Below are 15356 nucleotides of genomic sequence, written 5' to 3' on the forward strand. Positions count from 1 at the left end.
CCCAGCCTGCATCCTAACAAATGGTGAGACACAACCGTAAGCTTTCTCTTGTGTATTACACCATGCACACTCCATTATTCACCCAAGCCTATTTTTCTTTACAAAGTGTGAATTTTATTTATTTTTGGGGGGTTGAGAAACAGAACCAATTCAGAAACAAATGATGCAGACCTCCTCAAATGAAAATGATTAATGCGGACAGGATAGTCATCTGCTTCTTTGCATTAATCAGTTAATAAAGCACATTTCATAATAAAAAAACAAGGACTGCTCTGTTAGTCATGTTGTTTTGGGTGGAAATAATCAAGGAGGCTTGATATGAAGACACAATTTCTGTTTACTTGTTTTTCAAACTGCCACGCTGTCAAAAAGAAAAGCCACATGACAAACGACTGCAAACACGTGACATTTATTTCCAAGATGAAAATCCGTGTTACCGGTGGTTGATGAATCTTATTGATAGCTACTCAGACACATCTCGATGCCAATTTTAATCTAAGCTCTTTGGACGCTTGCCTTGTTTTATCAACACCTGCTTTATCAGTTCATAATCAGGCAGCATTATTCAGTGGAGATTTTCTATATTTATTGTGTGTAGGTGCGCAGTGTGTGATTTCAAGTGGGGAGATGAGTGCATTTGATGCTCGAATGTAACCTGAGAGAGGGCAGCAAAGAGCCATATGTTTGAACAGATTGATTTAACAGTTTCATGCTTTAATCTGAAGATGTGTTGGATCGACTCAAAGACAAATCTGGTCGCCAGTAAAACTGCAGCATCTGTTTGAAGAACACTGCTCTGACAGAAGGTGCCTGATTAGTACGGATAAAGTCACCAGTCGCTTAATGAAGCACTTAACAGCATCCTTTGTAGGTATCATTACCAATTCCAGTACGAACAAAAGTAATGCTGCACTGAGCATATGCTGTTGGTCATACGGATTCTTTATTGTCATTTACAAAGATACAAAAGTCAGCTGACTCAGTTGTTTGCTGATCTTTCCCGGGATGTAGATGCTGTGTTGTGTAAATTCATTACTCTCTTACTCTCTCCTGATGTTACTCCAAACTTTTGAACTTGACACAGGGAACATGCGCACGTCATCAATGTGTTTAAATATACTCTCATGTGAGTCACTGTCAGTGGTGGGCCAGAAAATAAAAATGACACACGCTGAGGTGTTTCCTGGGTCTCGAGCGTTACATGAATCTGCCGCGTGAGTCATTATGCCGATGTCGACGAGGAAAAGCAGCATCAGTCTCCTTGTCCTCCCACTCTGTCTCTTGGAATGAGGCGAAGCTCTGAGCCGTGCTTTAGAAACACATTCCCTGTAACACAAGGCAGAACACTATATAAAGATCATGGTTTATAATCAGTGTGCTTTAATAAGGGGTTTTATTGTCACCAAAGCTGCCAACAACATGTCAACTCACCAGCTGGGAGAGAAACTTGACAAAAAAGCATGCAATCTCTGACTCAAAGTCTTGGATTCGATTACAACTTGCACACAGATTCAGTCTTCACACAGACGCTTTGAGCTGGAACGATCTCTAAACTGACAGATGAAAAAAAATCCTAGTGCCTAATTTTCAGCTCTTCACTCAGCCTACATAAACCAATTATATTAAAAAAAAAAAGAAGTGGATGTTAACAAGAGCATGCATTTTAAGCAGTTCTCATTGGCATATGTGCACCTTTGCTATTTTCCAAAAGAAGTGTGATTTTAACCTTAGAAAGCATGTCGGGAAAAAAGGAACTTTACAGATTGATTTCCACCATCTCAGTCCTGTAAACAGGAGGTGGAGTGGCTGCAGTGGGTGAAAAAAAGCCAATCTGACAGAGGTTTCTGAACTGCTGCTATTCTTGGCAGCACAGCGCATGAGTGTAACTCGGATAAAAAGCTGAATGCCCACCAATGTCCCTCCTCAGCAGAAGAGACCCAATATTGACTTTGGTCACAGGAGGTTTAATATTTATTATTTTATTATAAACAATATAGAGGTAATTATGAGTTTGTGATGACACTGTTGACTTGCATAAGGAGAAGTAGGCCACACTTCTACAGTTCTGACCACATTCAACATATAATATAAATGTGACAAGATCTCTGAGTATGAGCAGTGGTGATGAAGTCCTGCAATTCTTTGTAAAGAGAGTCACTGAAAGATTAGTAAGATTTTCAATAGTTGATTATCAAGGTAGCACTGTGACATCTCTGCCCTCCCAAATTCACATCTAACTTGTTAAAGTCCAAAACCAACCAACGCTATTTTATCTCTTTTTTTAAGTAAATCAAAGACAACCTCATTAAAAACAAAGTGAGCTGACCAAACAAATGGAAGATTGTTCAGGTGGCTGCAATTGACTCAGATCGGTTAGACACAGATTATTAATATCAGGCTGCACTCTCTTTTACTGTCTTAATTGTTCCAAGTTGTAGATTTAACAAGGTGCAGAAAACATTCCTCGGAAAATTTTGGTCCACCTTGACATGATACTATCACACAATTGTTGCAGATTTGTTGGTTCATAACTCTCATTCCATCACATCCCAAATATACTCTATTGGATTTAGATTTGCTGACTGATGAGGCCATTTAAGAACAGTGTACTCATTTGAATGTTCAAGAAACCAGCTGACATGATGACTTGACATAATGTATTATCCTGCTGGAAGCAGCCATCAGAAGAACAATACACTGTGCTCATAAAGAGATGGACATGATCAGCAATGCTCAATAAGCAATGCTCAGTTGATACTAACAGCTCCAAAGTGTCCCAGGAAAATATCCCCCCCACCAACACCAGCTTGAACCACTGAAAATATGCAGGGTGGATCCATACTTTCATATTTATGATAAATTCTTACCCGGCCATCTGAATGCTGCAGCAGAAATCAAGACTCACACCAGGCAATGCTTTTCTACATACCTTGGTTGTAACAAACCTTTACTTGAGATACTGTTGACTTCTTATCTGCTCAAAGCAGTCTGGCCATTCTCCTCTGACCTCCGGCATCAACAAAGCATTTTCAACCACACGTGAAATATCAAGTGGTACTCAAAGCATTTCTTCTCCCTTTCAGACCATTCTCAGTAAACCCTAGGTTGTGTAGGAAAATCTCAGTAATCAGCAGTTCCTGAAATACTCAGATCAGCCCCTTCTGGGACCACCAACCATGCCCCAAAGTCACCTAAACCACTTTTCTTTTCCTGTTCTGCTGTTTGCTCAGCTGTTTGTCTTGATCATGTCCACATCCCTATAAGCACTGAGCTGCTGCCATGTGATTGGCTGATTAGAGATTTACATTATCAGACAGATAAAGAGTTAAACCTAACAAAGTTTCTGTTGGATGTATATTTGATGATGCTGTAGCTAATAAAGTTAAACACTTAATGTGCTCTATATGGAACTATTGTACTCATATTCTAAGGTAGCGCAGATTTGTGATGGGACTCTCATTGTCATGTTAGATTCAGGTGCGGGACAGTTTTACATGCAGTTTTCTGCTTTTTATCTTTAGAGGTGTTATAACTAAACATCGTCACTGTGTGACCTCACCAATGATGCAAAATTTTCAGGGATTTGAAAAAAAAAAGAAAAAAAAAAAGAGATAAAAGTGTCCCTGTTTTGCCAAATATCCATCTTTCTTTCTTAAAAACTCTTTCTATACAAATATTTCCAAAATTAAATAATTAATTATAAAGGAAAATTAAACCAAACTGTAAAAACAGACTTAAATGACCCAAATTTAATTAGAAATGATTGATCGTAGATCAATTTGTAATGTTACCTCCAGTAAGAATTACCTTGTATTTTCTTGCTCTCTTTGTAGAACCACCCACAGTGACACCCCCTTGAGTATTAGCAGAAATACAGAAATACAAAGTGGTAGCCCTCAGCCTCCCAGTAGATGGTTTCAATTTCAAAATCCTATCTTGCCTTGTTCTCAAGTTATTGCATTTGCAAGATTTTCAGAAAACGACCGCTGACCTTCAGGCCAATGTCACTGAGATTTGAACACGTCTGAGATAAAAAGCATAATGATTCATTCTTTTTTCAAGAACTGTATTAATTGCTTAGGCTATTTATGATTTGACAAAAGCAGTCTGACAAGTGTCAACAAGCTTAAAAGAAAGCCCAGAGATCATTTGCATATTAATACAACAGATGGAGAACATGTGACCTTAAATCACCTTGAGGATCAAAGTATTTCTAATATTAAAAAAAAGGAAAAAAGAAAAAGAGCTGATGCATGGACGACATAAGAACTCACCTGCAGTCTGAGCCGGGTTGATTCCTATTCCATCTGCAAGGCAAACATTAAAATGAGAATGTAAACAGAAAATGCAGAAAATACAAGAAAGAAAAACTGTTATCCAAAAGACAAGCAAAGAAATAAGAAATAAAATGTATTCAATAACTGGTTCATTTGCAATAACAGTTCACTCAACAGCAAAACTGACAGCAAAGAAATCTATCTGGAACAATGACAGACGAGCCATTTTTCTTTTGATAAAGCTAAAACTTCTTTGAGCGTATCATCACTTCAGTCATTTTAACACAAACCTTATCTTTATGTTATCTGTCAACACAATATGCCCCCAAGAAAGTAATCTTTCTGTGATTTAAAATACAATTAAGTTCACTAGTCTAACACTGTCAGAACAGAGCAGAAGAAAACGACGTCACCAGCAATCTGCTGTTCGATTGCTGGAGTACAATGAAAAAGCCAACAATTTTTCTCCTAACACCCATCAAGGCAATTTAGCGTCATTTGCTCTGGTAATTTCTAAGAGTGTATAAGATCAATAAAGTGTTGTGTAACTGGATGAATCCAGCTGAAAATTTAGGCTCAGGTTATTTCAGACATCCATCTGTTGGGTAGTTGTCGCAAACGGAAGTGTTAAAAGAAATAATCACGTTTCACCTAAATATGGAAGTAAAAATAAAATTTTTGAATTGCACTACTTTACAACTTTGACCTCTATTTCTGTTTTATACACACACTAATTAGATGAATCCCCTCTAAGGTGAAGCTTCAGACTGATCTACTTTGTACAGATCACACAAAGATTATATTGGGTCTTAACACAAACTGGGAGAAGCTATGCAAAACTTCTGCTAGTGGAGGATGCAGGATTCAGTGTTACTGAGTCCTGATGGCCTAAAACTGATATGCTCTAAAGGTAGCAAGTAAAACAAAGATTAATTTAGCAATGAAAACCTCAGAAAGTGGACTTAAATTCAACCTTTTTTATAAGGTGCTTGTGAAATTACAGACACCTCCCATTTACTGTCATAAGAAATACAGTCGGTGAAAAACTATTATAACAACAGAAACAATGGAAAGATTAGGAAATATTTTATACTGATCTGTGTTGGCTTAAAAATAGTCAAAATACTGACAGAACATTGTTTTTATTTATTGGATATATCTTAAATTATTTTTACTTAAACACTCAGCCACTTTATTAGTTACACTGGTACAAGGTTGACGTTCAGTTTTATTTGCTGTGTTATCCTGTTTTAAGCAAGAAGATTTATACACTGCTGTCACAAAAGGGAGGGTGTGATCAGCAACAATTACTCTGGTAAGCTGTGGCATTTAAACAATTTAAAGGAAAGAAATTATGCCCCACACCATCACCACGACTAGCCTGAACCTTTGATATGAGGCAGGAAGCTTCAGTAATGTTTATACCAACTCCTGACTGCATCAATTTAACATTGCAGCAGAAATCCAAAATTGTAAGATCAGGTGTCATTCTTCCAATCTTCTGTACAATTTCCTTGAGCTTGTGTGAACTGCAGTGTCAGCCTTTTTTTCACAGCTGATAGACCCAGTATGGTCATCTGCTCCTCTCAAGGATCAACTTGTCACGCTTTCAGAGATGCTCTTCTGCATTTCTTGGTTCTAACAAGAGATTATTTGAGTTACTTTTGGTTTCCTATCAGCTAGTAGAAATCTGCCCATTTTCCTTTGGCATTTTCACTCAGAGACACCCCGCACCCAAATTCTGATCCTTATTTTGAACTTCAGCAGGTCCAGTCTTGACCATGTCCACATGCCTAAATGTATGTTTGATGAGATTTTCCCATTACATTATGTTTGCTTGCTTTTGGTGATCAATATATCATTATATGTGACTTGACAGTACTTCAAGCATCAGCTTATTTCCAGACTCGCTCTGTAGTTCAAAGACCACAGCAAGCACGCCTTCACTTTGATGCAGCTTCCACACATCCTTCCAGCTTTTTGTTGATTTCAAACCTGCCTGTCAAAACACTTGGCTTGTAAAAGAACGAGACTTACTATAAGGACCCATAAAATGATTCCTAATAACTCTAGTTCACTTTGAACATCAAAAAAATAAATCAATCAAATTCTGTGTACTCACCATTTGTTATTATTGCACTGGTTGCTGACGGCACTTTAAACTGGAAGAGAAATTGAAGCAGATACCAATGTTAACATTAAAAGTGAATTTCTCAACAGAAGTTACCATTTGACATTTCAGCAGCACAAATCCATTCTAGTTAAATAATCAGGGACATGTTGCTCCCATATTTCACTTGGCCTGAAGACAAAGTGTGAAACTAAAACTACCATGAAAGACAGCTTTATCTACTGAGTCAGCGCGCTGCCGTTCTCTGACTTTATTCGGTAACAATTTCAAAATAGAAGCGAGAGCTACTACACGATGTCTTCACTACCATAGTGAGTAAAACAAGCAAAAATGAAAAACTGTTTTGTTTTTGTCCTTTGTCTCCCAACTTTCACGCTTGTCAGACACACAAGTGTTTTGCGGTTCCACACAAAAATGCACCTGCACACACACAAACACACACACATTCAAATAAACACTTTAGAGAGGGCCTGTGGGAAAGATAGCCACGCTTGAATTTCTGGAAGAAAATCACTCAGCACGGTTACAATACATGTCCTACTTCAGTGTTCGGCAGAAGAGGATGTGGGCTGCTGGGGATTTGCTGCAAACGGGTGGAGGAAGCAGTCTGTCTCCAGGGAGATAAGGTTAGCAAAGTGCCGCTCACCAAACTACTGGCAGGTAGCACAAGCAGCACACATGAAACAGTTTGATCAGAGACGAATGGGAGGTGATGAGCTTTGTTTTTGTGGCAGAAAAAAACCTCCTAAAGGATTAAATATAGCATATAAATGAGTTTGAACCACCCGCCTGGTTGGTTGGTTTATGATAAAATATTTGACATTATATCTTTAAGGAAATAAAATCATTTTATTCTGCCAGTTGAACCATAATAAAGAAAATGTAAAATATAAAGCTACTAACACAAAAGCAAAATCTGTGTTGATTAATAAATAAATGTAACTGAACTTACTACAAAATACCAACAGTATAATTCCACTCATTCCTTCAAATTCAATTTTATTCATATAAAATTGAGTGCTTGAAAAAAGTTTCTTCCTATTTTCATTCACTCTTAGCAGAAATGTACAATTTGTAGTCGAAGTAGAATACACAGTCCTTGACGAGTAAGAGCAACAAGGCAGCAAAATGAAGCCACTCCAGGAAACTACTCCCATGGCTAAGTTACTCAAAGGCTAACATTGTGGGAAATCAATGGTGAAATCTTTGTACTTCTACTTAACCATAACTGTATTCTCCTCAAAGTAAATTAACTTCTAGCAGCAGGTATGTTCATTGCATGCAAATTTGGACATCCCAATGTGAAAATTATGTTCCATTAGTTTCCTGGTTTGTAACAGAATAAGATTAATACCCTGTCAACACACTGAAAAGGAGCACATCTGCAGCCGCAGCTTTACTCATTCATTAGGGTGATTTAAGCCGCAGTACTGCTGCGTGTTTATGCACAGAAAAGGGAAGAAAATACACTTCAAAGGCCAAAGAGAGGCTTTCGGTGACAGCAGACGGCTCTATTGATTAAAATATAAGTGAACCCGTTGTGTCAGGCTGAAAAACACATCCAGTGCCTGAAACACTTACTGCAACAAGACTTTATTTTAGTCTATTAAAAGGTACAATTGTTTATACTAGAATTTTGTAACTATAAATAGATAAATGTTGAATAAATGTTGCAAGGGTATGTCAGTCAAAACCATCAAATATAAAACTGTTTGTAAATTATCTGACATATATTTTCACATGTACTATAGATCTGTATTAAGCTGAACAGCATTACTGCGCAATGCAATTATTCCACCGTAGTCTTGCACAAAGAACAATGAGAAACAGCTTACCTCCTCAGCTGCAAACTTCAAAACCGCTGTGAATGGTGTGCTCTCTGGGACACTTAGTCTGTAACAGACATATTAAATGGGATTTTAAAAATGCTCTAAAATAACATTTTTATTTTATAAAATGCCGACTATTTTACAGTCTTGTGAAGAAGAAGGTTTACATAGATCTATGTAGTCCAGTGAAGAACTAACTACATCCTTACTGCTTGCATAGGAATTAAGAGGGTAAAGAGCAACCAGGTGCTACAAATCAAATGCACTTTAACTTATCAAATGTGAGCAAAGGTTCTTCTCTCTAGAAAGAACATGGTAGCGAAGGTTTGCAAAGTTGTATCTGAACAAACTACAAACATTCTGGAAAAATGTCCTTTAGTTAAGACCAAAGTGGAGATGTTGCCCATAATGCACAGCACCACGTTGGGCAAAAACCAAACACAGCATTTCAGCACAAACACCTCATACCAACTGTGAGTACAGAGGTGGTTTGCAGACACTGGACCTGGACACCTTGCAGTCATTGAACCAACCATATTTTGTATACAAAAATATTCAAGAGTCAATTGTGAGGCCAACTGTCTGACATCTAAAGCTTGGCTCAACTTGGGTCATGCATCAGGAGAATGATCCCAAGAACAGAAGTTGCAATGGCCCAGTTACAGTTCACACCTCAACATACTGAAATGCCATGGCTGGTCCTTAAGAGTGCATAAACAGTTACACATACAACACTGTCAGGTGGATGCTTCTCAAATGAATTCTGCAGAGTAGTGTTCAGTGGGGACCAGAGATCTCCCAAGGGCAACCCAAAAACCACCAGACTCTTTACACAGATGTGAGAGTTTTTTTAAATAAAAAAAAAAATAAAAAAAATCAAGGCCAGAAATGCAATTGCCAAGTAAGGTAATGCAGTGGAGGTGAACTCTAAGAGGGTGAAAATCAATCGATGTAGTCAGCACAGCAGTAAAAAGAGAAAGAAGCTAAGCTTAAGCTGAATCTTCAGCCTATGTGTGAGAGTGAAAACCTGGGAGATTATAAAGATGACCTCAGTGTGTTAACTGAGAGCCAGTGGTAACTTTTTTTTGAATGTCTGACAGGGCTAATGCGATACCTCATTATCATCACCATCCCTCTGCTCAAGCCATAACATTATTAGCTCCAGCGAGGTTTTCTCTGACCTCATTAAAGAAAAGACGCTCTGTCAACATGTTAAAGTAACAACGGTCTCCAGTATTTTACATCTAATTATTTGAACCTACTCATTTGAATCTTTGTTGGAAATTATGACCATGCATTATGTGGCAAAAATACCACTGAAAACAAAACACTCTGCAACTGCATCTTGTTTAAACCTCAATTCTACAAAGTGCACATCTCTTGAAAACCTTGTGTAAGACCTTAAATTAAGACATTTGGGATTTTTTTTATTCTTAGCCTCACTATTTGTTTTTTTTCATTAGATTAACCATGAAAGAAAATTCAACTTATATATTAATCAACTTATAATTTACAGCTTAATACTAGGGTTTAGCTGGGTTTCCAACCAGAATGGAAAATCTTTAATTTACATAAATTCTAATCTTGCTTTCAAACTCTGCTTTGTAATAATATAGTTAAAATATAGGGATTTCATTTGGTGCTGCTTACAAAAATGATTGTCATATAATATGATTTTAAGATGTTTTGTTTGTATATATTTTTTAAGAAGTTAGCACACATTGATTTGCTACTAATGTCAAATTAGTCCCTAAAAGGTCAACAAAAGCTCAACAATTTAAGTGCTTTGAGATAATGTGATAGCAGGAATGTTATGCCCATATACACAAAACCAGTTGACATAATCCAGTATGTAAAACCAGTATATAAAACAAAGCCATTATACCTTTTGTTAATCTAATAGGCAGGAAACAGTCAGACTTCTTTTATGTAAGGTGGCACACACTGCTTTGGTTTTATTTAGGGGTTAAAGTGAGATTCGGCAGGGGGAGGATCCTTAAGCATGGGGATAAGAATGACTTAGAATTAAGTCACATAATGATTTGTTTGTGAGCTCCAGTAGATTTTTCTTTGTGTATACACTTTGATCAAATGACCTGTGCTGCTACTCTATGCTCTGCTCTAGTTATATGGCTGATTGCTAACTCCTAGACACAAAGCTAAAGCTAACAGGTGGAAGGTAAAATCCAGCGAGTGAATCACCTTAAATATGAATTGATGTTTGCTACCCTTGATGTAACCTAGTAACAGTACTCAGCAAGCAACCAACCCAACACGTTGCATCATTCTAAATTCTACCACAATATTGCAAACTAATCAGTTTACCCTGCACTAAACTGCCTGGTATTTTATGCAACCTTTGAATAACATAAATTTAATACACTTTTTTAGTTTTGCAAGCTAGTTTTGAAAGCATTGATTCAGCAAAACATTATTTATATCTCATTTCAAAAATTATTAGAAATAAATGAGGACATTGCATGTAAGATTTAAATTTCCAGTCTATAAAATTTCACCTGCTAAGCAGTGCTTAACTTAAAAATAATGTCATTCTCCTCTCCTGACATTTATTTGTCTGTGTATCAGTCTCAAACATTTTTTTTCTCAGCTTGTGAGATAAAGCAGCTCAGAGACACGAACAGCATGGAAACAGTTTCCGTTTGTGTTGAGCTGTTTGAAATGTTACATTTGAATTTACCTGGCACTTAAAAAAAGCATTAATCTGTTTATGTAGCTAGACTGTACCACGATTGCAACTTTTTGTCTGCCCCACGAACGCATCACAGGGATGAGAAGAATGGAAAAGGATGTGTTGAGGCTGTAAGTGGGCTGTGGGAAGTCATTATTTTCTTATTACTGAGCAAGTATCTCCGTGATGACACTGGAAGCAGCACCAGACACAAAAAATTACCTCATTTACTAATAATCTGCCGAACCTGTCGAACCTCAAATTTAATTACTCATTAGATCAAGGTGCTACAAAGCTATTCAGCTCCACCTTATTCCCTGGTTTCATTCATGTGAATACATTCATAATAAGCTATTTAATAATCTATTTAAATAAGACCTGAACAAGATTTTTTCCAGTCTTTTATTGTTCATGCTACCACTTTATATTGCACTAAAAAAACCAAAAACAAACAAAGATAAAACAAATCAGCTGCAGAAATGGCAAAAATTGATTCAACTATGATTTCTGCATGAAATCCATGAAGGATTTCAGGTAATTTGTCAGAAACCTGAAGTTCAACTAGAAACGGAAATGGATCTGCTTGATACGCCCAAGTGTTGTTCAAACAGAAGAACCAGAGTATTAGAAAAAATATTGAAAACCTAGATTTGAATACTTGGTTCAAGAATACAGCTTAAAATTTGAAACTCTGTATCAAAAGCTATTGAATGTTTGCTTTTTTCAATTTCATCAAATTATCAAACTCATAACAATAATACTATAAAAAATAGATTCGCTAAACTAACTTTTTCTAGATTAAAAAAAGACTTATACTCTGAATTAGCATTCTAAGCAGAGTGTTTTTGTTAAACATGCCTGTACTTGACTATGACAAAGACTTGGATTATAAAAAGCACATTGTGCCTTTAAGCAATGCAGAGTCAAACACCACAGCCATAACAGTCTGTCTGAGGGCTTAATGTTAAAAGGTCTGATTTACATTTAGCCTTGGCCACAATGATTCCCGTTTCTGCTCGTCCTGTCCACATTCTGATGTGAATTTATCCTGCATATAGCAGGGACGTCAACGCAATTTTAAAATGTAGGGCCCCAAACAGCCAACTTTTATTCAGTTTTTATTCATTCAGATATTTTTTTAAACTACAGAGTCATTGTAAATAATGGAAAACGAGAAACTTTTCTGTCATTTAATTATTTATCTATTACTTAACTACTTTGATGTAGTACGAATGGCGGATATTAATAGGAAAAGCTGTAAAACTTGTAGAAATACAGTTAAAAGTTTAAAATTAATTTAATAATACTTTTATGACTCTGGCTGTTTGTCAGGATTCACATATATTATACAAATTACTTTAATGAGTGCCATTCCCATTGATCACGACCTAAAGATAGTCAGTTTCATTCATAACAGACTTCATAAAATGCTGTGAAGCCACACTACAGAAAACGGAAGCCGACTGTGATTACAGTGTCAGCATCGGCACTAGCAGATGTTCACTCATTCCCCACGTTTTTACGTTGCTTAGTAAAAAACTACAAACACAAAATATCTGCAGTAGCCGTGAAATGTTAACTAAACGTTAAATAAAGTCGAAAATGTAGCTGGCTGAGAAATTAAAGCGGTGACTGCTGAGCTGTCAGTATACTCACACTTTGTATGGTAGCCGGGGGTCCGACGTCAGGGTGATTTTAAACGTTACTTTAGACCTAATGAAGAACACACCATTACAGTTGTTAACAGACGGATACACGTGAATGAATATAAAATATGTCCATGTCAAAATTTCACGAAAGTCCAAAAACTCACATCTTTATGGGCGAGGCGACTCCGCTTGATATCTGTTTATACAAACCCGGAAGTCAGAAGGACCCTCACGTACACGTCATCCATCTGGTGCCAATTTTGAGAAGTAAATGTATCTATTTTAAAGTTTAATAGTTAGCTAAGATTTTTTTTATAAATGACTAAATTTTTTCAGTTAAATTGTGCATTATTATTCAAACATAATCCATTGTATGTCCTATTAATGGACAGGCATTCATAGCAAATAGCTAACCATTACCGTAAAGGTTATAAACAAGACGCAGTTACTTCTGTGAGGCGCACTGACATCTTTCAGCACTGTTATTCAACTCAATCCAGGTTCTTGACGTTAAACAAACATAACCCTCATTCAGATTGGAAATTTGCTGCTTGACATGATGTTGTTGGGAAGAATGTAAGAATTAAAAAGAAAATGATTAAATCCAGTGCTTCTTTTGGTGAAAAGAAGCATCACCTTTAATTTTAATTAGTTTGTTTCATGCATAGAATTTAACATTTACAGAAATCTGAGATTTTTCATACTTTGCACACCTTTAGGTATCCCACTGTGCTTTGGGGATTTTCTCCCCCTAATTTTAACAATGTGATATAGCTTTTGGTGGATTAAAAAAAAGCTTTCCAAACTATGAACAGTCTGTACCAGTAAGAACTACCGTCTCCCTCAGAAAACACTGTTGCACCACTGTCATAATGCCCGCCTAGTGGTTAGTTTGGCAGAGCCTCAAACAAAGAAAACAGCTTCATGTCCTGATGAAGCCAGCTGCCAGAAAACCAGAGCTGCTTTCACTAAATCTGTCTCTAAAGAGTAAAAGCTATGAGCAAAGCAGAGGAACTGTTTGGCTGTAAGAGTGAATCTAAGAGTCTTCATGTACTCCAGCAGAACCTCTGGATTGCTTTTATTTTTGATGAAAATGGCCCCACTACAATGGCAAAATCTCAATACATGTTTGATGTTAGAACCACTAACAAACTGTATGGTAAATGTGGCTAACAACTACCTTATTTCCTACTTCTTGTGCTCCAGCATACTTTATACTTTGGAATTTTGTGACATTAAAATACAGCCCGATAATACTTTGGAATTTTATTCCCAATAATATAACAGTTTCTATTGTCAAATAACATACACATATAAAATAGTAACACATATCACTTTAAGATTAATGTAAACCAGCCTTCATCTTAAGCCATTTTCTGACCTGTTGCTCTGAATTAGTAAAGTTCCTAATGAGTCTAACAAAAATAAATCCACATTCACATCCAAACTGAAGGCAAAGACTACAATTAAAGCTGATTTTACATGCAAAATATGCTAAAAGAAAGGTAGAAGTGACTTAACGTGTCTTCAGTGTGGTTAAAGAAAAAATTGGTTGTTAGCTATAAATAACATTTTCTTTTCTTTTCTTTTCTTTTCTTTTCTTAGCCTCTTTCCTGGCACTTCTGGTACAGTAGTAAGAAAAAGTAGGTGATACACTGTAGGCAGTGAAATGACAACCAGCATAAAAGATGGCAACAGACTCGATGACTCAGAGTTCCAGTGCAGACACTCAGGCAAACACCTCTGGGATTCAGTGACGAGTTTTTCACAGGAAAATGTAGAAAAAAGAAGAAGTTTACTAAAAAAAAAAAAATCACAAAGGATTAAAACTTTCATAGTAATGTATCATGGAATATAGAGGAATGTTCCATGTGAGGAAATGAGAAACAGCACAAGGATGCCTGAAAAGGAAAACCCCACATAAAGCACGAGTTGCCAAAATAGCTTCAGAGCTCCTTGGCATTGATTTTTACAAGTCTATGCTGGAGGGAAAAACAATTCTTCCAAATGATCTTCTTTAACTTGGTGTCTTCATAATGACGGTGCAGAGCTGTGCCTAATATGTTAATCTTCCATCTCCCATAGGCGTGTAAGTTGGTTGAGATCCAGTGACTGTGAAGAACACAGACTATAATTCTGTGTTTTTCAAACAATTCACTGACCACTTGTGATGGTGGCATTGTCATTGTGGAAGCGACCACTACTATCACCACTAAAGTATGTCATCATAGAATAGAAATGGACACTCAGAACAACTCTGTATTGATTTGCAGTGAACCTTCCCTCAATGAGGCCAAAGATGATTATACAATAAGAGCAAAATGGCACTCAGAGCATACTGGTCACTTAATTCGTCCCACTGTATGGATCAAAGGTTCAAGTTTTTTTTGCAGAATCTTTTGTGCAGGACATTTGTACTGATGACGTATAATGAATATACACTGAATGCAGTTTTCAGTAATTGACAGCCCAAAAAAACAGAGACAGAGACTTAATTCAGCATATTCGGGGCAGTTTTAATGAACTAGTCAGATTGAAGTTCCTGTCTTGAGCTCATTCTCTTTGATCATAAATAGAAATGTATAATGAATGAGTTCCATACAGAAAGACACATTTCATGGAGTGCCTCTGTCAATGTGGCAAAGAGGAAATATTTGCTTTGAAGAACATGACAGTTGCCCATCATCTTCTTCTTGCAGAAAGTCTGAGGGTGTGTTCAAAATGCATAACCCAGCAATAGGATTAGTGCATTGTGTAGCTTCCACTGAAAGAGCATAAAAA

General features: G+C 36.8%; 1 protein-coding gene across 1 annotated transcript; it reads right to left on the reverse strand.

Annotated features, from left to right (window-relative positions):
• Positions 1-319: 319 nt before the first annotated feature.
• Positions 320-12840, reverse strand: ufm1 (ubiquitin-fold modifier 1). Its single transcript, XM_005472282.4, has 6 exons — positions 12740-12840; positions 12583-12639; positions 8244-8301; positions 6400-6439; positions 4275-4307; positions 320-1326 (listed from the first exon to the last, which is right to left on the reverse strand). Coding segments are annotated over exons 1-6 (264 nt in total). The 5' UTR covers positions 12742-12840; the 3' UTR covers positions 320-1252.
• Between the last annotated feature and the right edge of the window lie 2516 nt (positions 12841-15356).

The sequence above is a fragment of the Oreochromis niloticus genome, linkage group LG10 (assembly GCF_001858045.2).
Source record: "Oreochromis niloticus isolate F11D_XX linkage group LG10, O_niloticus_UMD_NMBU, whole genome shotgun sequence".
Classification (NCBI taxonomy): Eukaryota; Metazoa; Chordata; class Actinopteri; order Cichliformes; family Cichlidae; genus Oreochromis; species Oreochromis niloticus.

Excerpts from the sequence above, each read along its gene's own strand:
- ufm1 (XM_005472282.4), bottom strand. Across the intron at positions 8,302-12,582 it reads CCCCGGCTACCATACAAAGT|ACTAAGTGTCCCAGAGAGCA; the intron begins GTGAGTATACTG and ends TGTCTGTTACAG. Across the intron at positions 6,440-8,243 it reads TGAAGTTTGCAGCTGAGGAG|TTTAAAGTGCCGTCAGCAAC; the intron begins GTAAGCTGTTTC and ends TTTCTCTTCCAG.